General features: G+C 41.6%; 1 protein-coding gene and 1 long non-coding RNA gene across 5 annotated transcripts in view; one reads left to right on the top strand and one right to left on the bottom strand.

The window, feature by feature from the left end:
- The window catches only part of immp2l (inner mitochondrial membrane peptidase subunit 2), a 144,870-nt gene extending 123,951 nt beyond the window's left edge, over nt 1–20,919 (bottom strand). The window contains exons 1-2 of one of the 4 annotated variants that reach the window (XM_037766437.1): nt 20,829–20,919; nt 5,766–5,903 (exon numbers count right to left, since the gene is read on the bottom strand). In XM_037766437.1, the coding sequence (XP_037622365.1) occupies nt 5,766–5,900 (135 nt within the window). In that variant the 5' untranslated portion in view covers nt 5,901–5,903; nt 20,829–20,919. Of the gene's footprint in view, nt 1–5,765; nt 5,919–20,310; nt 20,476–20,774; nt 20,797–20,828 lie in introns of those variants that run through there. The other 3 variants (XM_037766440.1, XM_037766441.1, XM_037766439.1) reach the window with 3 other exon arrangements.
- Nucleotides 1,779–15,604, top strand: LOC119486397. Its single transcript, XR_005206527.1, has 3 exons — nt 1,779–1,998; nt 13,186–13,244; nt 14,719–15,604. It is a non-coding gene; the product is annotated as an uncharacterized LOC119486397 (long non-coding RNA).
- Nucleotides 20,920–21,268: the final 349 nt, after the last annotated feature.

Consider the following 21,268-nt stretch of genomic DNA (forward strand, 5'->3'; position numbering starts at 1 on the left):
ACTCGGTTTGAGCCACTTCACGACGGAGGATCCACGCGTGACGAAGCCCGCTCACACCGGCGAGCGTCCCAACGAACGTTTCATTAAAACAGGATGTGCGCAGGCCATTTCACGCCTGCCGGGGTAATTGACAGAATATCTCTTACCTGTCGGCCCCAAAATAAATATCCCTGTGAGTGCCAGTTAGAGTCGGATACTTCATCCGCTTCCCCTCGCAGTCATATTTCTCCACATTATTACATGCTGGATTGTTTCTGAAACTCCTGCTGCTGCGGTGAGTCTGAATTTATAGGAAAATGTAAAAGTGTGACACTTTGGCAGCTGCAGATTGTCTGATCGTTAATTTAGTTTTTACAGGGATGATGCAGGAGTTTGAGAAACTTTCACGATGATAGTATAAAATAAACAACTTATTCCAGTGTTCTGACCTCTGTAATAGTGAAAATTAACCCTGCGTGACCCACCTGTGGGTTCATCATTAAAAATGCATGCTGCAAAGCCGAGCATTGCTCAAACCCACGGGACTGGATTTCAAATCAAGAACCAAAATATAACTCTGGGAAATGATTCAATGATTCAAAATAGTCTATGTGGTGTAACAGTGCAGAAACACAGATCATCTTCAAAACGGTCCCTTGACCTCTGACCTCCAGATATGGGAATGAAAATAGGTTCTATGGGTACCCACGAGTCTCCCCTTTACAGACATGCCCACTTTATGATAATCACATGCAGGTTTTTGAATGCAGTATAAATGTTTTATTCTCTCCTATTCTAAAATTATGTATTTGTATCACTGTAAAGCTGAGACTCTTGTGGATCCAATGAGCCCAACTGTATTCATGTGTGATGATGTTAGTCCCAATAGGAGCCATTTCACTGTAGTGAGACAATGTTTTGAAACCTCACTCTATAAAATGACCTGTGGTGACCTCTAGGATAATCACAGCCTCAGGAAACTTTACAGTCACAAACTAGAGACTTAGAGCATTCAGAGGATGGATGGCTTTCCTAGCTAGATTGACAGATTAAGGGAGTTTCTGAGCAGTTTACACAACACAAGTGCTCGCCATCCAATCACCGAAAAATGCATTTCTTGCAGAAATCTCCAAATGTCAAAAGTTTTTTATCCAAAATCACAGCATGGCTTTTTCTATGGTGTTCCTCAAGGTCTTGGTGTCTTAATGTGGTATTTCGGACGAATTATTGATAATTTTTATCAATTCTCAAGAGGTAAAAAATGGTTAAATTTAGCACCAAATCTGTGTAACAAAAACTTATGAGACATAATAGAGCATGCAGAGGTCAAGATGACCGTCATATACTGTACTTCTATCATAATGTTCTAAACCCTTATAGACTTTTACAGTTCATTTTAATTAATTCATGTTTATTTCTGATTAATGACTAGAACGTCTTGACACACAGTGCTGAGCTGAATCTCAAATTAATCTTCATGTTCCCAGCTTTCAGATGATGTACACCACTTCTATGTGACATCTACTGTTGACCCGCTATCTCCTCCTAAAGACCGCCTGTACCCTCCTAAAAAAGACTAAAACGGGTCTATTGTGGGTCTCAGAGGGTTAAATAAATACACTCATAATATACACAGCTCTTCCATCAGATCAGGAGTTCATAAGCTTTTTCTTTACATGTATGAAACTCAGCTGAGATCATCATACGCTTGATCAGGTATGCTCGTCTGTTTTTCTGACATAAATTAGGAACTCGGAACAGTACATATTCATAACCATCCGTTACTCGGGGAGCTCAGAAAACACTGTTTCCATGACAACAACCCAAGCACTGCAAAAAGGATGAGGGGAAAAAAACACACAGAGACACATTTCTCTGTCTCGCTGTGTATGTTTCTGTGTTTTCGGTCTCTTGCTGCTCGGTGATGAACCTGCTGCTAAAACGTCTCTAAACAACCAACTGGTCTGATTTCAGCTGCAGAATAATGTCACTGGGTTGTGATTTAAAGTCCGTCCAAAGGTAACAAGATCCACCTATCAGCACCTCAAAGGTTCACTCATTAACATGTTATATCATGCATTAGTGCAAAAAACTGAAATGTGAAAACGATAATTGCCCATTTTACAAGGGTCACAGTGTGTTCCGGACCAGTCAGCTGGTTGCCGGGAAACTGGTCCAGATTCTAGTATGCATATTCAGTTGTCTCATCAGCACCAAAGCCCAGTATCTCAGCTGCTATCGGCAGTGAAGACCTGACTACCCCTCCTGGCCACATGCTGCACCTCTCTGAAGCTATACATGTTCTAGCACCTTCACAGTCCTGCTAGAGCAGGAGTTCTCTAACTCTCTGGGGCCAGGAACCCCTTACATAGGAGAAACATTTACAATGACCGCCTCATAATCGTAACACAGATTAAACAAAATTTAGAAAACGGCCAGACCAGTTTTTCCTCACATAAATTTAGCGTACGTTTGGAGCGTTATTTAGCCTCTTTCCTGACAAGCTAGTATGACATGGTTGGTACCGATAGATTCCTTAGGTTTTCTAGTTTCATGAGATACCAGTATCTTAGTATCTAGCTTTAAAACTGAGCCCACTACAACCTCCGAAACATCGATTACGTTACTGCATTGAAGAAATTAGTGGTGTTAAAACAAATTTGCGCTAACGGATTATTATCGGGTTAACTTTGACAGCCATAACAATTATTATTGATTATTTAGTCTCCTTCCCGACAAGCTAGTATGACATGGTTGGTACCAATGGATTTCTTAGTTTTTCTAGCTCATATGATACCAGTAACTTCACTCTAGCTTTAAAACTGAGTCCGCTACAACCTAAAGATCACAAGTTGCATTAAAGAAATTAGTGGCGTTAAAACAAATTTGCGTTATCACATTAAAGGGACTGTTTGTAACTTTTTAAGCGTATAAATGTAGCGGGTCGCCACACATGCGCGTGTGGCCGGAGCCTCGTCTCCGCTGCCTGCTCTCCTTCACTCAGACAGAGCGCGCGTTCTCGCGTACTCGCTCCACCTCTACTAGACGTGAACGCGCGCTCACTACACACTGCAGAAGAGTTAGTTTAGCTCTGAGAATATCTAGTGAATGTACAGGGGACGTTTGTACAGAAATAAATGCTGCAGCTCCTCCAGACCAACAGAGGTTTTCCGTGTCTTGTGAAGTGACGGGGCTCCTCAACGAGTTACGTTATCGTCTCGTTACCGACCGGGTGCCGGTGTCTTCGGCTGCCGGCTGCGGTCGGGAGGCGATAACGTAACTCGTTGATAGGATCAGCATTGATTCATGGAGAGACCTTCGTCTGGTCAGCTAACATTACTGCCAAGCAGCTGAAATATAGAGTGATATTGTGGTTTTAGCTGACGTCTGTCGCCTCACTGTTTTGAGCGATGCTCGTTCATGTCTATGTAGAGCGAGCAAGCGCGAGCCCGACGCTGACTTTCGTTGATTTCAAGGCCACAGGTGTCGCTGTTAAGCAGCATTTCTGAATATTACAAATAGTCCCTTTAACTTTGACAGCCCTAATTTTAATAAAAAAACAAAAATGCCAACCTCATTGTGGCGCTAGAGAAAAAGTCAGAGGTTCACCGAGGTAATTAGGATTCATCGTCTAGGCAACATGAATATCTGTAGCAGCTTTCACAACAATCCATCAAATAGTTCACTCCTAATATCCATAACATTTTCTAAATTTCTCTCGTCTGACAAAACAATTAAATTAAATTTTATTCATAAAGCACCAAATCATAACAGAAGTTATCTCATAGCAAATAGCTAAAACCTGGTACATCACATCTCCCCTTGTTTTATATACAGTAAGGTTTACGTTCTTTGTGCATTGTCTGTGTTCAAATTAAGAAACATAGCATCACTTTCACTGCATCTGAAACTTTACAGCACAACGAGGAGTCCTGACCGAAACAGACAGACGCATGTTGAACAGCAGTAATCAGGAGCACAAGATCTTTCACCCAGTGTACCCTCAGCCAGCGTTGTGGGAATATTATTGTCTAGCAAACAAGATAGCGGCCAGCAGCAGACGACGCACTGCTACTGCTGGGGTCATTGTGTCTTTAGCTTTTAATAACAGCAACACATTATTCCGTCAGACGGAGAATAAAGAACAACTTTTACATTCCGTCTTGCAGACTTTCTGACTGTGGACGTGAATATTGTGTTAACTTGTTTGTTTATGCGTCAGACAAACTGAATCACAGGGTATCCAACGCTTCACATAAACAGATTAACCGCGATGAAACCTGAGAGTGAACCCAGGAGCTGTGTCATGGAAACAGAGTCGCTGTCTCTTACGTGTAAAGCATCCACAGTGTAAACATCTCATTTAGTTCTCTGCTTTAAAAACACTGTTTAGGCATTTCATTAATGCTTTTGGAAGATTTGATTTCAAAGTCTTCAGAAGCTCCGGCAGAGGTCGTCTCCATGACCCGACATACGCAGCTACATGAATATACAACACCAACCAAAGAGCAACATGCAGATTTAATATTCATGCTCATTAAAAATAGAGAGCAGATTGTTTTATGCATAATGCAAAACACGTCGGGGATAATAAGCTGCACGACAGGAAACCAACTCGGTCAAAACCCAACAGGCACTTGTTTTGTTTTGTTTTTTTTCTTTTTACGTCTCTGCCTGTCAATGAGCAGAGAGCTGCTTGTTTACTGTCTGGATGGGAATAAAAGGAGGCCAAGCATGGAGGGTTTGGAGTTGATTCTTCTCCGACATGAAGTTACCTGTAACTCCTGGTTACCACTTTTACAAGAGGATGCTGACTCTGTGTGCAGCTGTAAAGCAGGTAGGACTTAACTCGTTCACCACATCCGGGACTCAAACTGTTATTACTGATTTATTAAGTTTATTTCTGCATTTCTAATATGCAGTCACAAAGCAGCTGTTTGCTTTGGACGCGTCAAATCACATCAATTTTTTTTATATAGCCCAATATCACATATTTACATCAAGGAACTTTACAATATGTACAGCATACAACACCCTCTGACCTTTGACCTTAGCAGCTCTACACTTCAACAACTCCTCCAAACTAAATGACAAAATACAAGAGCTGTCAATCAAATAAAATATTTCCTCACGATTAATCGCATGGTTGTCCATAGTTAATTGCGATTAACCGCAAATTAATCACATGTTTTAATCTGATCAAAATGTACCCATAGAACCCATTTTCTTTCACATATCTGGAGGTCAGAGGTCAATGGATCCCTTTGAAAATGGTCATGACAGTTTTTCCTCGCCAAAATTTGGCGCAAGTTTGGAGCGTTATTTGGGTTTTTCTAGTTTCATATGATACCAGTATCTTCACTCTAGCTTTAAAGCTGAGCCCGCTACAAACTAAAAATCGCAAGTTGCATTAATGAAGAAGAAATTAGTGCCGTTAAAACGCATTTCTATTAAGGCGTTATTATCAAATTAACTTTGACAGCCCTAGTTACACATATAACCCTAGCGGCTCTAGTAGCTTCAAGCACTATGATGGAAAAAGATGAGACATATGAGGAGCTTTAAGATACAAAAACAGCTTTTCAGCTTCTTCCTTTTATTTCCCACAACTCAACACGTTGTCAGGATGCTGTGACCTCTGACCTCCTCGTTATCACTAGTTTGTAAAGCTAGACGTCTATAAACTGCAGCGTGCGCTGCTGTTGACCTCGGGGACGTCTCTGAAGACAGGAGAGGTGTTAAGGTTCTCTCCGACTCTGATTGGTGGATGTGTTGTGATGTTTCACCTGCATCGACGCTCCCTCCACTCGCGCCACGTAGGCCAACCGATCGAGGACGGTGACAGTGACGGGAACGGCGACGAAGAAGCCGCTCACGAACGCCCGCAGGTAGCGCCGCCCTGCTGTCGCCTGCTGAGCCATCACCTGGACAGGAAACAACTAAAAAAAAAAACAGGAAACCATCATCATCAGATCCAATGACGACACACAGGAAAGTAAACAGCACTCAGGTCAGATTAGACTACGTTAGATTAAACTTTATTGATCTCTGTGTGTGCGGAGGGGGGATGGTGGTGGGGGAGGGGGGGGGGGCTGGTCGATGCAGCAGCAGGAGAGTAATTGAAAAATACAAAAGGAAACAGATCAGAGCAAACGTGGTCAAAGACACGACAAGTGGAAGTGAATGTATGAAACAAGTGAAATACACTGAATTAATGATCTGGGGTTATTAACCACATAGCAGCACAACAGAATAAGAAATCTATTCATGTGTGCTAAAGTGTGTTTTATGAAAATAAAAGACCAAATCGACCACACCAGGGCTGAACCGACACTTATTTCTGAAGGTATCAATATTTTGGGTAATTTTGGACATGTAGCTAGACATGGGACGAAATGAAAATTTCATGTCAAGATTATCCTGTCCAAAGTAATTGTGATCCACGATGTCATCCCTATAATCATTCAAATATGCTTAAAACTCTTAAAATGGTACTAAAACATACTGGGATCATTTTACCTCATATTTTGTTATGAAACAAACTTTTTTATTTTACACTTTTTATTATTTATACTATACTTTTAAAAGGGACTGTATGTAAGTTTTTACACACATAATCTTAATCATTTTATTGCCAATGTGTGATCAGGTTGTAACCTAAAAAAATGAGACCTTCCGCGACTTTCTGGGTTTCCTCTATCGGCCTGTAGACTGCTTTTAATGTGAAGAACCTGGACCCGTTTTTCCGGGAAAACGTCACGCGCGCTCGCGAGTGCTTTATCTGTAGCTAACGTTCGGTAAGAAAAAACTAAATAAATAAACAAATAAATCAATGTTGACTTCTGGTTTCAAACAGGACATGAACAGCGGTCTCCTGGTGGAAGTCTGGTGTTTTTTGACCCACCCATCCACCCTGACCTCCTCCCTACACGTGGGGTATATGTGAATTACAGTGCTTTGATTTTCGTAGGTATGGCTACGAACAGTGTATGAGAATAGGCTGCACATGCACAGCCAGTGTGATATTGATCACTTCTACAACATAAAGGCCTATATGACCAATCACACTGCATCATACTGCACTGGACAACGTCCCCCTCCAATAAAAGGAAAATATTGCTCCGTATATCAGTCTAACACATGTAAAGTTGGAGCTTAATCACAACATGAGCCTGATTGACTACAACATGCAGGAACTGGGGAGTCCTCCCGTCAATGTCCTCTGCAGGTTTGGTGATTGGACACTGAAAACACATCACGCTGAGCCTGTTCTCCCCAGACAGAGTTTTTCATCCACTTTGCTTTTCACGGCGCGCTCCAGGAAGCCCAGACAGGCGTGAAATGACTGACCAGCCGGCAGCAGCGGCAGCAGCAGCAGCCATGCACCGCTGCCTTCAGCAAACAGCTAACAGCCTCGTCTGGACGTCCACTGTCCTCACTCTGCTACAGCTATTACCTCCACATCACAATCAAATGAAACATCATCAAAAGCACGCTGCACTCCCTCAACGCTCCCCCCCCTCCCATCTGTAGTCGAGCAAAGCCTCCATCACTGCAGCCGTCAAGCGTTTTAAGAGGGAGAAATAGAAGCTAATCTGTATTTCACCTCCCTATAATGTGATGTCTCTACACAACATGACTGCCAATCACTGAACAGAGATAATAGAGTGCTACAAAATATGCTAATATCAATATAAAAGACATTTAAATTTCAACTTTATTGTACTGAGGGACATTTCTTTGGGGGCCAATGAGCAAACATGACATGAAGGTTACCGTTTCCTCTCTGTGGTAACCTGATTTCTTAAACTTCCCAAATGAAACCCGGTTTACACAATCAGAGAGAGAGGGGGACTTTAGGGGGATTAGCAGGTCCTCCAAAATACGACATTAAGACACCAAGACCTTGAAGAACACCATAGAAAAAGCCATGCTGTGATTTGGTATGAAAAACTTTTGACATCTGGAGATTTCTGCAAGAATTGCATTTTTCGCCGATTGGATAGCGAGCACTTCTGTTGTGTAAACTGCTCAGAAACCCCCTTATTGACAAACTAGCTAGGAAAGCCATCCATCCTCTGAATGCTCTAGGTCTCTAGTTTGTGGCTGTAAAGTTTCATGAGGCTGTGATTATCCTAGAGGTCACCACAGCTCATTTTATACAGTGAGGTCATGTTTCAAAAGATTTTCTCACTACTATGAAATGTCTACTATGGGGACTAACATCATCACACATGAATACAGTTGGGCTCATTGGATCCACAAGAGTCTCAGCTTTACAGTGATACCCAATTTATGTAATTCAAGACTGTTTAGGGACCCCAGTATGCAGAAATATATAATTTTAGAATAGGAGACAACAACACATTTATACTGCATTCAAAAAACTGCAAGTTTTCTTTCTTTACGCTCCAAACTTGCACAAAATTTTTGCGAGGAAAAACTGTCTTGGTCATTTTCAAAGGGTTCCCTTGACCTCTGACCTCAAGATACGTGAATGAAAATGGGTTCGATGTGTACCCACGAGTCTCCCCTTTACAGACATGCCCACTTTCTGATAATCACATGCAGTTTGGGGCAAGTCATAGTCAAGTCAGCACACTGACACACTGACAGCTGTTGTTGCCTGTTGGGCTGCAGTTTGCCATGTTATGATTTGAGCATATTTTTTATGCTAAATGCAGTACCTGTGAGGGTTTCTGGACAATATATGTCATTGTTTTGTGTTGTTAATTGATTCCCAATAATAAATATATACATACATTTGCATAAAGCAGCATATTTGTCCACTCCCATGTTGATAAGAGTATAAAACAAATCTCCCTTTAAGGTACATTTTGAACAGATAAAAAATGTGTGATTAAATATTTTAATTGACTGACAGTCCTAGTTATCTCATAAATTATCTTTGGCTGAGTACAGACACCATCCTACAGAGAGCACCCAAACCGACAAGAGGCAGTATCAGGTTAGTCCCGGTGCCCTTGAGCAAGGCATTGAACCTGCAGTTGCTCAATTGAAACCAGTAGATAGCTGTGCCACTAAGCAGATTTAAATGTCTAACAGTAAAACACTGCATGTGGTTGTAGACATCACAGATATACACACACACATAGTGCCACACAGAGTGCTCCAACCTCCCCAAACAAAGGGCCTCACTATACGTTACGTCCTATTAAACACAGTGATCTGCCTCCGCCGGGCTTTGTTAGACATCAGTTACCCGCCATGTGCTGGAGGGAGGGAACTCCAGCGCCGGAGCAGAAAATCTATTCTAGCATAACAATCCATCCTGACATGAACATATTACCATTACACCTCCATACAGCCCGCCGCATAATCCCCCTCACAGAGAACAAGTGTATCATCAGAGGAAGCTCCGCGTGGAGCTTCAAGGTTTCCGCTCACTTTTACAGTCGAGTCGTTTCAGCGCCGACACCTCGGAGCCCCGCAGCGCTCGCACACTAAACCGACCTTGTTTCCTGTCGGCACATTTAAACGATGTGGCTGACACAGCAGGACCCACATCAAAGTCACGGTGAAATGAAAAATGACTTCCTCACCTTGTTAGCTAAATGTCCACATCATAACAGGAGGATACCCCCAAACTACATCTCCTTTCTTGGGTTTTAATTAAAAATCCATCTTATCAATAATACAGTACAGCAGAGTTTTACTGCCGTCAGGTGGAAACTTGTATCTCCACTATGTCAGCTTTCAGGAGCCACAGTGAGACAGCTGACAGGAGCTTCAGGAGAGAGCCACAACTAACTATTATTTCCATTCTCATTCATTTAACTGGTGGGTTTTTAAGCCAATAAGATGTCTACAAATTGCTTATTTTATCTGAACAAAAGCCCTAAAAAACAAAAACTATTCAATTTAGAATTATGTGACAAATGAAAATCCAAGTCCAAACAGTCTAGATGCTGGAACCAGCAGATGTTTGACATATTAATCCATTGACCAAACATTAACTGGTTAATTAATCAGCCAATCTAGTTATTGGCAAATTGTTATCTTTAAGCCCTGATCAGACACGGCATGTTTTCTCAGTCTGAGGCGGCTTTTTGTAAATGTTGTCAATGAGAGTAAAGTGTTTTTTTTCACACGCTGCTTTTGCGTTGCTGAGCGCTTGGCGGTTATTAGCAGAAGCGCCCTGAACGCCTCGAGGTGAAAAAAATTCAACTCAGAGCAGAAAAGCGCTCAATGTCGTTTGCGTTTTTTTCTCATTGTGGTGACTTGAATACCTGGAGATGTATGACTTTACCAACCGTAGTTACCGTGATCTGAACACAACACAGCAGGAGGCAAATCAGTGCGGTATTTGAGATTTCGGGTGAGTTGTTTTCATTAATTTAAACTGTAGCCTATATTAGGTAGCGTAGGCTACAGTTCACGGTTTGTGTGAAGCTAATGTTAGCACTCATTCGGTGGTTGCCTAGCAACAAGACACAAAAAGATACCATGGGCCGCAGCATACCCGGTTCAGGTCTGACCAGGTTATTCCCTGTCATTTCCCAACCTCTGGTTCTGAAAATTGAAGCCAATGTTGAAACCTGCATTCTTTCTAGCAGCCAACAGAGACTCCTCTGGTTGCTAAAAGAAGTCTATGAGAAAATGAGCCTACTTCTCACTTGATTTATTACCTCAGTAAACATTGTAAACATGAGTTTATGGTCTCAATCACTAGTTTCATGTCTTCTTCAATACAGCATAATGTTCATTTAGTAAATTATGGTCCCATTTAGAGTCAAATAGACCATAAAGCAGGGGATGCTTTAGGGCGGGGCTACCTTGTGATTGACAGGTCGCTACCACAGCGTTGTCCAGTCTGGGAGTTGTCCGTGTTTTCGTCTTACAGCTTTAACCTTTTCACAGTGTGTTTTCACTTCATCAAAGTTAATTATAACATTTTGGTTGCCTGAAAATGTCTTAGTGTTTTATAAACCAAGAGGGAGACAGCCAAAAACCAAGATGAACACTGCCAAAACTAGATGAAGACGGCCAAAGACCAATATGGCGATGACCATAAACCAAGATGATGACGGCCCAAATGCCGAACTCGAGGCTTCAAAACTGTATACCACAAACCAATGGGTGACGTCACGGTGACTACATCCTTCTTATATACAGTCAATGATCCCATTTCTCTTAATTCTTCCTGTCATCTCTCTACTGTTGGCGCTCTAATGAAGGCATACAAATGCCAAAAAAAGACCACTGAAACACGCTTGTTGACATTTCTCACAGATCTTTTCGTTTTACTGGCCTCCTGAGCTCCGATTGGCTCGGTTGTTTTTCCAACCACGGATACGGACGTCAATAACACCAGACCTTTTTGAATTACTGAAAAATATCAAACACGTGTGCAGCTACAGGAATGAGTCCTGCATTTTATCACTTCCTGTTCCCTCGTCTGGAAAATCATAAAAGTGGTGTTGTTTTGTGGATATAAGGGGTGTCACGATTTCAATTCTAAATCAGAAATCGATCGAAATTAGTGTCCGATCCCGACCATTGAAATCAAAAGCCGGATCGTCGATTTTTTTGGGAACAATGCCATCGGCTTTTAGTGGAGGGAACCAGGGCGATGCTAACTTCCTGGTTGTCCTACAAAAATCCATCATCCCTGCTGCACTCTATTTCCTTGTGACTTTAGAAACTTCTTCACTTGTTGTCGGTCGCTGTCTCACCAAAACAAAAGCCTAAATGTGACTTTGTTTTCCATTAGTTTGTGCTAAAGTGGAGCGTGAGGAGGAAGAGCAACTCGGCTCCTATTGTATCAAAACTCATTAATGCAGAAAAGAAAAGTAAGAAAATGATGAGGTCTAGACGGCAAACCTGAAGGAAGGAAAGCATGAAGAGAATAAGAATGAGAGATAATAGAGGGCCTCTATAGAAATACTGCTCTGTGTTTAGTGGTCTGACCGTCATGCAGGTTGTGGTACTACAGTCTCTATATCATCCGCCTGCCCCTCTGCGGCTTTGTTTATGACGCGGTGACAACTGCACTCCAGCACATTAAAGTGAGCTCCGCTGGGGGAACGGTCTTTATCAAGTCTGCAGAAAAGGCATTAATATTGTCGACATAGTGACAAACGAGTTAATGCAGCACATCTCTCTCTCTGCATTGGTATTCATGCCGGCGCCCAATATGCAGAAGCAGCTCTGTAACAAGCTGTGGCAATAGACTAGACAGGTTATCATAAACAAACACTTATAGGGGGTTATTAGACTGCGACAGCAGTGGAAATAAGAGCTCCTGCTTTTATATCAGCACCATAAAAGAGCAGACTGAAGTCAGAGCGCAGCGCTCCGTGTCGGCTCAGGACGAGCAGGCCTCTTCACGTCTAAAAGCAGCTCCTCGGAGATCCGTCAGGAGTTCAACAAACCCAATTCCACTAACCATTTCCAATTTATTCAGATGAGCCCGATACAGAAGGTATAAATATCAAATTCAGTGAACGGAGAGCCCCGGAGCAGACCTCAGGTCAGCAAATCAGCCACTATCAAGCGGAGACATTGTGGTGTGCTTTTGCTCCGATTGCTAGAATTGAATTTCTGGGTCTCTGGGCTGGAGTCCATCTCAGCCGGTGACTAATGTTGGCGTTCCAAAGCTTTTCCAGACCGATAAATCCACAGGGGAGGATGCAGCAAGGCAGCGGGGATGCTGATTACAGCCGGCCGCGGCGAGATTTCCCCCCAAACCAGCTCCACTTCTGCCTCGGCAGCAGTTCTGGGCTTTGCAGGGGAGACAGACGGGGAGTTGGACAAAAGCCCTGACCCACAAATAAGTTTGATGGAGACTTAAGAGAGTGAGAGCTGTGGCTGAGAGGAAGAGGAGGGTGAGGAAGAGGGCCACTGACACCGCTGTGGTCAAGTCACTGTCTGACTAATTAGAGTTTTAATGAAGGAACAATTTCATATGAATGCAGTGGAGTGTGGTTTACAGAGGTTGATATCTCATTTATAAAAACCTCACTCTCTGGGTGCATGTCTTTTGTTTGTTTCATGTATTTCCTGTCAGGTTTATTTATTTGGGATTCATATGCTCATATAATAATAATAATAATAATAACGTCAGTCAGCTTGTTGAGTCGACAACAAAGAAGTAATCTGATGTTCCTGAGGAGGGAGGACAGCAGCTGTGCTGATTACATCTGTAATATCATACATATAATGAAGCCCTCCCTCTGGTTTCAGGTTGATATACATCTGGTTTGGTTCCCCTGGAGCTGCAGAGACTCTTATGATGTGTTCAGGTAACGTGGGATGTTTAGAGAAGATTGCCAAATTTAGTGAGCATTGCAGAGTTGATAATGTGAGGTAGGGGTGGGCGATATATCAAATATACTCAATGTATTGCAGTTTCTTCTACGTGGGATGTAGTAAATGAATATATATCGCCAACTAGGGGGGCGACGATACACCTATCTCCTGATTCCATAGTATCACGATACTTGGGTAGCGATTCGATATGTATTGTGATTTTTAAGTAATGCGATCCGATATTACAATTTATTGCGATTTTTTTTTACTTTTTATCACTAGACCACGGGGAAAAAGTTTAATCATACACTTCAAGGAACTTTTACTTTGGAAAATACTTAAATTAATCCAGTAAAAATGTTTGATTTTCAGCATGTATGTAGTCAGAGATGTCCTGAAGTCAAATATATCAGTCATTGTCAGGAATTATTTATTACTTTTTTTTCCAGCAACTCAAAAATCAAAGAATAAAGATATTTCCCTCACAAATTAGTGGTATTTTCTTTTTAATTTATAAGGGACATGTAATGTTTTATACTTCTGGTGAATATAATCCATCAATCTTATTTACATATATATATTTTTTATCTACAGTTACCTTTGTCAACACCTTATTTTGAAAACCAGACGTAGTCCCACGTGTATACTTCCTCTAACTTCTCCAAGGTGGTCGCTAGCTCTCCCGTCAGCTCCGTTCTCTTTATACATCCATGGTCAGCTCCATCGGGGCCGTTTGAAGGCATTTAAGATAAATGTCAGTATATGGGTGCTCTACAGTTGTTGCGTCGGCCCATTTGACCACGGAGATGAGAGAGACGGCCGGCTTGACCTCAAGTTACCGCAATACGACAACGTTTCCTGTCCATGACAGAGTTAGCATGCAGCTTTAGCCATGATGACTAGCTCTGCTCTTCCTGCAATGTGTGAAACCCAAAGTGTTTCCATACTTTACTGGATGTGTAGTGTTTACCACTTTGGATTTAACATGTGAGGGTGCAGGTGGTATCCACGCGGACCTCTCTGCTTTGTCATTTCGGCTCGCTGTGGTTTGTTTTGGTTGACGGATACGGAACGGATATGACGTCACGTTACTCAGACTACAACAATTAAAGCGGTAACTTCCTTCTACCTCCACATAGACTCAAATTAAGCAAATACATGGGTGAATAATTTTTTTTCCCCACCCATATAATGTTTACATCAATATTCTCATTTCCATTGAAAACATATTGAATTGATTATGGTTTAATTTTTGCAGGGATCTGTACCAAACAAATATGTCTGTAAAATATGATGTGTAGGCCAGGACATCTCTGCGGTATCTCTGTGATTTCCTCCTCATCTTGTGATTTTAAAATTGCAGTATAGGTTATATTATGATTTTCATAAAAATCTGATTAACTGTGCAGCCGTAGTATTTTTATTATTAATACATCTTTCATCTGTCTTTTTTTCTGTTCCTGGCAGAAATGGGTTTCCATGGAAGACACACAATAAAAGGGACAAATGTGAAATATCTGCCAACATGGAAAGGGCTGTAAACCAGTGAAAGACGAGCAAAGAGTCACCGTCTCACGGTGGAAGTCTTGGACAGACGAGAAGCTCCTTCGTGCTGAGGAGGATGTAAAAGGCCAGAGCTCCAGGATGTTCAGTAAATGTCACAGTCTGACCGCGACCCAAAGTTCACCTCCACCTGCTTCGATGAGTACGAGGTGGCCACTGAAGAGGACTGTCCCTCTTCATATCACAGAGACCTTTCCTTCAGATTACCCAGAATTACCAGCAGGACAGTCCTCTGCGTCCAGACCAGAGTTCAGCCGCTGCCTCCTCTGCAGAGCTTTTATCCAGATAAAAGTCGGCACATCTTATTTGTCTCGGAGGCTCAACAGCATCACAGAGAACAGAACTGACTTCCAAGATAAACAACTCGGTCCTCTTTGTGTTTCCGAACAACTGAAGCTCTAATTACAGAATCCCATCATCAATATGAAAAGGACGGGGTTTTCTTTTCCATTAAAAGGACCAGCGGCGGCAGCAGATTGATTTTTTCCTGATGAGTGCTTCATTTAGGACAAGAGGCGTCTGCAGATGGAGGTCTAACGGCTCCATGGCCGGGCTCGAACGCACAGCACTTGGAGGAAATGGTGCAGAGGAAGGCCCTGATAGAGTCCTGTACAGGCTGCAGCGTTCTGCAAACCCTACCCAGTCGCACTGCAGTTCGTGAAATGGTCACGAAATTGAATGTACTGATTCGTGTACGTAGACACAAATGTCACATTTTTTTCGTTATGGTCAGCACAAAACCAATTTGTATGTAATCCACTTAATTGTGAACCGGGAAGTATAAAGAGCAGCGAACGCCACACAGCGAGGAGGTCGGGGTGGATGGGTGGGTCAAAAAACACCAGACTTTCACCAGGAGACCGCGGTTCGTATCCCGTGTGAAACCAGAAGTCAAATTTGATTTATTTGTCACGTAACTTCCGTACTCAAGTTACAGCACTTCCGGAGATATTTGAACCCAAACCACAATCTTTTCCTAAACCTAACCTAGTCTTTTTTTGCCTAAACATAACCCAGTCAATCTATTCCTAAACCTAACTAAGTAGTTTTATTTTGAAAAAACTGGAGCGGAAATTGACACGTGTGTCACGTGTTGCTGGACATTCATAGGAAAACGCACAAAAAATGTGTCCTGAGTGTCACGAAAAAAAGAGGGAAATTTGTGTCTATGTACACGAATCAAATAGATTAAATGTGTGCGGGTTAAATCACATGCAGTTTGAGGCAAGTCATAGTCAAGTCAGCACACTGACAGCTGTTGTTGCCTGTTGGGCTGCAGTTTGCCATGTTATAATTTGAGCATATTTTTTATGCTAAATGCAGTACCTGTGAGGGTTTCTGGACAATATTTGTCATTGTTTTGTGTTGTTAATTGATTTCAAATAATAAATATATACATACATTTGCATAAAGCAGCATATTTGTCCACTCCCATGTTGATAAGAGTATTAAATACTTGACAAATCTCCCTTTAAGGTACATTTTGAAGGGATAAAAAATGTGTGATTTATTGTGATTAACTACGGACAATCATGTAATCATTCTAATCGATTGATAGCCCTAATATTCACTATTGCTCTTTAATTAAGCAAAAGTATTTTTTATCCGATTACTCGATTAATCATTGGAAAAAATCGGTAGAATACTTGATTACTAATATAACCGATAGCTGAGGGCGACAACGTGCGACCATGAACATCCACAAAAAGTTTCATAGTACTGTAGCTGGCAGTCGTCCAGATTTTGTGTTCTGGACCAAAGTGTTTCACAGACCGACCACCTGACATCACTGTCCTTCTACCCCCGCCACTCACGGGGCACCAAAAAGTCCTCTCTCTCGGTGAGTCAGAGTGACAGTTGGTCTGACTTTGCATGAGGTACTTATATGAAATAAGTCATTGGCTGGATAATCTCTTTAACCTCATCAGCGAATATTTATTCATCTCCAGACTGCCGAGCCTCGCCGTGCGATGTTGGCCATGACCGTGCTCGCTCAGCCAGAACTAAGGTGATTACTGGACGGGTGTCAGTGTTGACTGTAAGCTGGGAGGATCCAGTCCCACTGCTGGGGACACAAATGGGATTTGTCTCTCATGCAGAACATCAGACGTGGCTTTTTAGGCCACGGCAGCAGGGAAAGCATTACAGAAATCCCTGCTTCCGCTCACCTTGGAGGCCTAATGGGCAGTTTGGGCCACCAGTGATGCAGCCATTAGCTCAGGCAGCCGCTCTGCGACACACATACAGGCTGAAAGATTCTCAACAGCACACAGATCAAAGAGAAATAACCAGGCTGAGCCACCACTGAGCATCGTTCTCCCATGACTGGTTCAGGGTGCTGTTAACGGAGCAAATACCGGATGTCAAAATGTACTTGTCAACAGACGTGACAGCAAAATCACAACTGATTGCACTAGAAGATAAAACTGAAGGCAGCAACGGATGGGACGCTGCTCTGAGTTAGAGGTTTCTGATATAAATGTGGCTTGTTCTTCCCCACAAGAGGTTTCCAGAGCGCTTCGTCTTCCTCCCTGCTGAGGCTATTTAGCAGCCAAACATCACAGAGCAGCAGGACTCCTCACCACCATCAGTTTAACACCAGATAACACATGACAACACAGGGCTACTCTTGGGCTCATGTCCAGGTTTAAACTTTGGAAATAGGTTAAAGGGAGACACCCCAGGCAATAACATGTAGTTTTTTCATGCTCTGGTCAATTTTGAGATTTTGGGCTATTTTGCTTAACATGTCTTCTTTCAGATTAGTGGAAAGAAAACATCCAAAATACACATTTAGGTGTTTATTTTACTACTTTGTCTATTTGTGTCTGTAGATTTCTCCACTTTGTGGTTTCCCAGCACGCCCTCCCTATATTCAGCAAGTTGCAGTATATTTTCCATCATGTTATATAGCCTCCAGAATAATAGAAATGTTTTAAAAACAGCTTTAATCAGTTGGGGAAGGTGATATCTATTTACCCCGTTGATGATAATACACATCTTTAAAAGGCCGTTTTCTCTTATTCTCAGACTCTGAGCCAGAAATCTCAACTTCAGGTTTTACATCCACCAAACTTTTCAGTTTCATTGCTCTCTATATTGTGAAGGTTTCTACAGAGGGGTTTGTTGATATATCATTCATAGCCTGATTTATACATCGTGTTTATAACAACATGGAGATAATGAGATTTTTTTATGGCTGTTGACAGTATTTTCTGATTCATGGAGTGATTAAAACGAGATATCCAAAACCCCCTCAGTAAAAACTTTTGACTCTAATATGTCAACAAAATGAAACAAGAATTTGGGTTCTGGAAATGTATATGCAGATGAGTAGGGCAGCCCCCTCTTAGTCAATTAGTTAAAATAGGTTATTTTGGTCTTAGTCGATTTAGATTTCTTTAGCTGATTAGTCGTTTTTTATGCTTTTGTCATGCTGAATGACTTATTTCAAAGAAACTAATGAGCACATCTCAGGTAAACACCAGAGTTAAAGTGGTGCTTTTGTGTGATTCTTTCTCAGTTTTACAGATCTGTCGATTAAATCAACTAATCGATCAGTCGATTAGTCGATTAAGAATTTCTTTAGTCGAGAACAGCCTCTACACATTAGTACATATTTGATAAACTAATGCATCATTTGCATATTTAAACACATTTTAAAAAAACTTGTAATACAAAAGGTAATTGTGTTCTGTTCTGTGTAATCAAAAGGGGAAGTTTCATGGTGATATCTAGTTAATTTTCTACAGTATTCACCTGTAGTGTCTCCCCTCAATAGTCTTCTTTATCATGCAGCATGAAGACAACATGAATAGTTTTCCATCGAGCTGGTTCGTCTGAGTGTTTGAGGACTCTGGGAAAACCTTCAGAACAGCAGTAAATGTTGTTCAGTGAACGTGTGGGTTTTTCAAACATGGCTGGGTATTTTTCTGTTAGAGAAACTAATGCTCGCCGCTGTGACTCGATATAACCGAAGGTGAGGACCACCTGCACACATTCACAGTGAGCAGAAACCTGGACAAATCTACAGAGAACAAACCCAGAAGCTTCCAGCTGTGAGATTACTGACTACAACAATAAAAGCGGTAACTTCCTTCTACCTCGGCATAGACTCAAATGAAACAAACATATTGATTCTGGAATTACATTAAACATCGCACAGTTATTTAAATTAAACCATTTAATAAGTTTAGAGGAGGAAATCTCAAACATCTGAAACACTACAAAGAGCCTCAATAGAATTTTTTTTGTGAGGGGTCACAAGCAAAAACAATAGAAGTGTATGAAATTAATCTGCTAGTTATTTTTTTCTATTAATCGATTCATCATTTGGTCTATAAACATCAGAAAACAGTAAAATCCGTCGAGCACATTTTCCTACATGCAGCCCAAGTTTACATCTTCAAATGTCTTGTTTTATACCACCAACAGTCCAAAGCCACTTTATAATATAAAACAGAGAAAAGCAGCAAATCCTCACATTTGACAACTTTCAAATGTTTGGCACATTTTTGCTTGAAAAATTCCTTTAACCATGAATCAATTATCAAAATGATAATTATCTGTTGAATGAGTAATTGTTTCAGCCCTACTGTAATGTAAATATGGCTGTCGGATAAATATAGTGAAGTAGTTTTCCTCCCAAATCTGGGAGAGTAGAAGTATAAAGTAACATGAAACTTGAGTACTGTACAAGTAAAAGGACTAAAGTATTAGCATCAAAATATACTTAAAGGGACTGTTTGTAACTTCTTACAGGTATAAATCTACCGGGTCGGGATTTCGTAGCTCTGAGAATATCTAGTGAATGTACAGTGGACGTTTGTGCAGAAATAAATGCTGCAGTTCCTCCAGACCAACAGAGGTTTCCCGTGTCTTGTGAAGTGACGGGGCTCCGCAACGAGAAACGTTATCACCGGCAAACGGTCGGAGACGATATTGTTTCTCTTCCTGCTTCAGCCAACACTAGGATCAGCAGTGATTCATGGGGAGACCTCCGTCTGGTCATCTAACATTACTGCCAAGCAAGTGAAGTATAGAGCGATATTGTGGTTTTAGCTGACGTGTGTCGCCTCACTGTTTTGAGCGATGCTCGTTCGTGTCTATTTAGAGCGAGCAACTTTTTAGACGCTGACTTTCGTTGACTTAACGGCCACAGGTGTCGCTGTTAACAAGCATTTCTTAAAGTTACAAATAGTCCCTTTAAAGTACCAAAAGTAAAATAACTCAGTATGCAGAATGGCTCATTTCAGAACAATTTATATTACTTTGCATTATAATGATTGATGCATCAATGTGTTCATCACTTTAATGTTGCAGCTGGTAAAAGTAGAGCTACTTTTAATTACTTTAAATACAGCTGAGTAGATAAAATATATCATTGTTTATTAGTTGATTATATTTTGTTTTAATACTCTGAATCTGAAAATAACTTTATGTTAAGTAAAGGTATAAAGTAGCAGAAAATGGAAATACTAAAGTGAAGTCTAGTACCTCAGTAGCCTAAAATAGTTGAGTAAATGCCCTTTAGTGACTTTCCACCTCTGCTCTCAGTCAGTCACTGATTCTCTGCAGCAACAACAAACTTCTCCTCACAGACAGAACAGACTCTGAACCAGTCTCCTCACCTCCACTTTAACAACATCTACCCTCAAACAATCTCTGTTTTCCACCTTTAAACTGCTGTAACCTGCTGCTGTCAGTCAGTCAGTCAGTCAGTCAGTCAGTCAGTCAGTCGCTCTGCTGCTGCAGCTTCACCTGTGTGTGCTAACAGCTAACAGCTAGCAGCTAACAGCTAACAGCTAGCAGCTAACAGCTAACAGCTAACAGCTAACCGGCCGGTTAACTTTAACAAACAATGTCGCTCACACAACAAGATGTCGTTGACAGCGGGTCAGTGAAACATGCAGGACAGAAGCTGGAAGTCTCTTTACTTCAGTTTAATATCACAACTTTACCTGAGAAACTGAAGCTAAAGCTACAGATGCTAACAGATGCTAACACACACCTACCAGCAACGTGAGCTCCGGCTTCCTGTTGTTGTCGTACGTCACGTGTCGCCCCCGGGTCCTAAAAGCTGCCGGTTTCAAGTTCAAGTTCAAGTTTAGTGGCAGTGGCAGTGAGATTCTTTGTTCCTGTTTGTTACTCTCTCATCCTTGTATAATAGACAATCGATCGATCTCTCAATCAATTGAATAACAATAATGAATTAAATACAATCATCCTTATAAACATATAAATATAGCAGCAACAATAGCAAATTGTTCGATAAATATGAGACAATTATAAAATATATAACAGAGAATATACACCCGCCTGCACACCCGTAAGTGTGTGGTGCTTTTTCATACGTCAGCAGACTAATTTGCCTGATCTTCACAGGTCCGCGGTGGAAATGCAGACAACAGTGGGCTGAAGGAACCTTTTAGTTCCCTGAAAAGTAGCTCCGGGG

This window comes from Sebastes umbrosus, chromosome 4 (assembly GCF_015220745.1).
Source record: "Sebastes umbrosus isolate fSebUmb1 chromosome 4, fSebUmb1.pri, whole genome shotgun sequence".
Classification (NCBI taxonomy): domain Eukaryota; kingdom Metazoa; phylum Chordata; class Actinopteri; order Perciformes; family Sebastidae; genus Sebastes; species Sebastes umbrosus.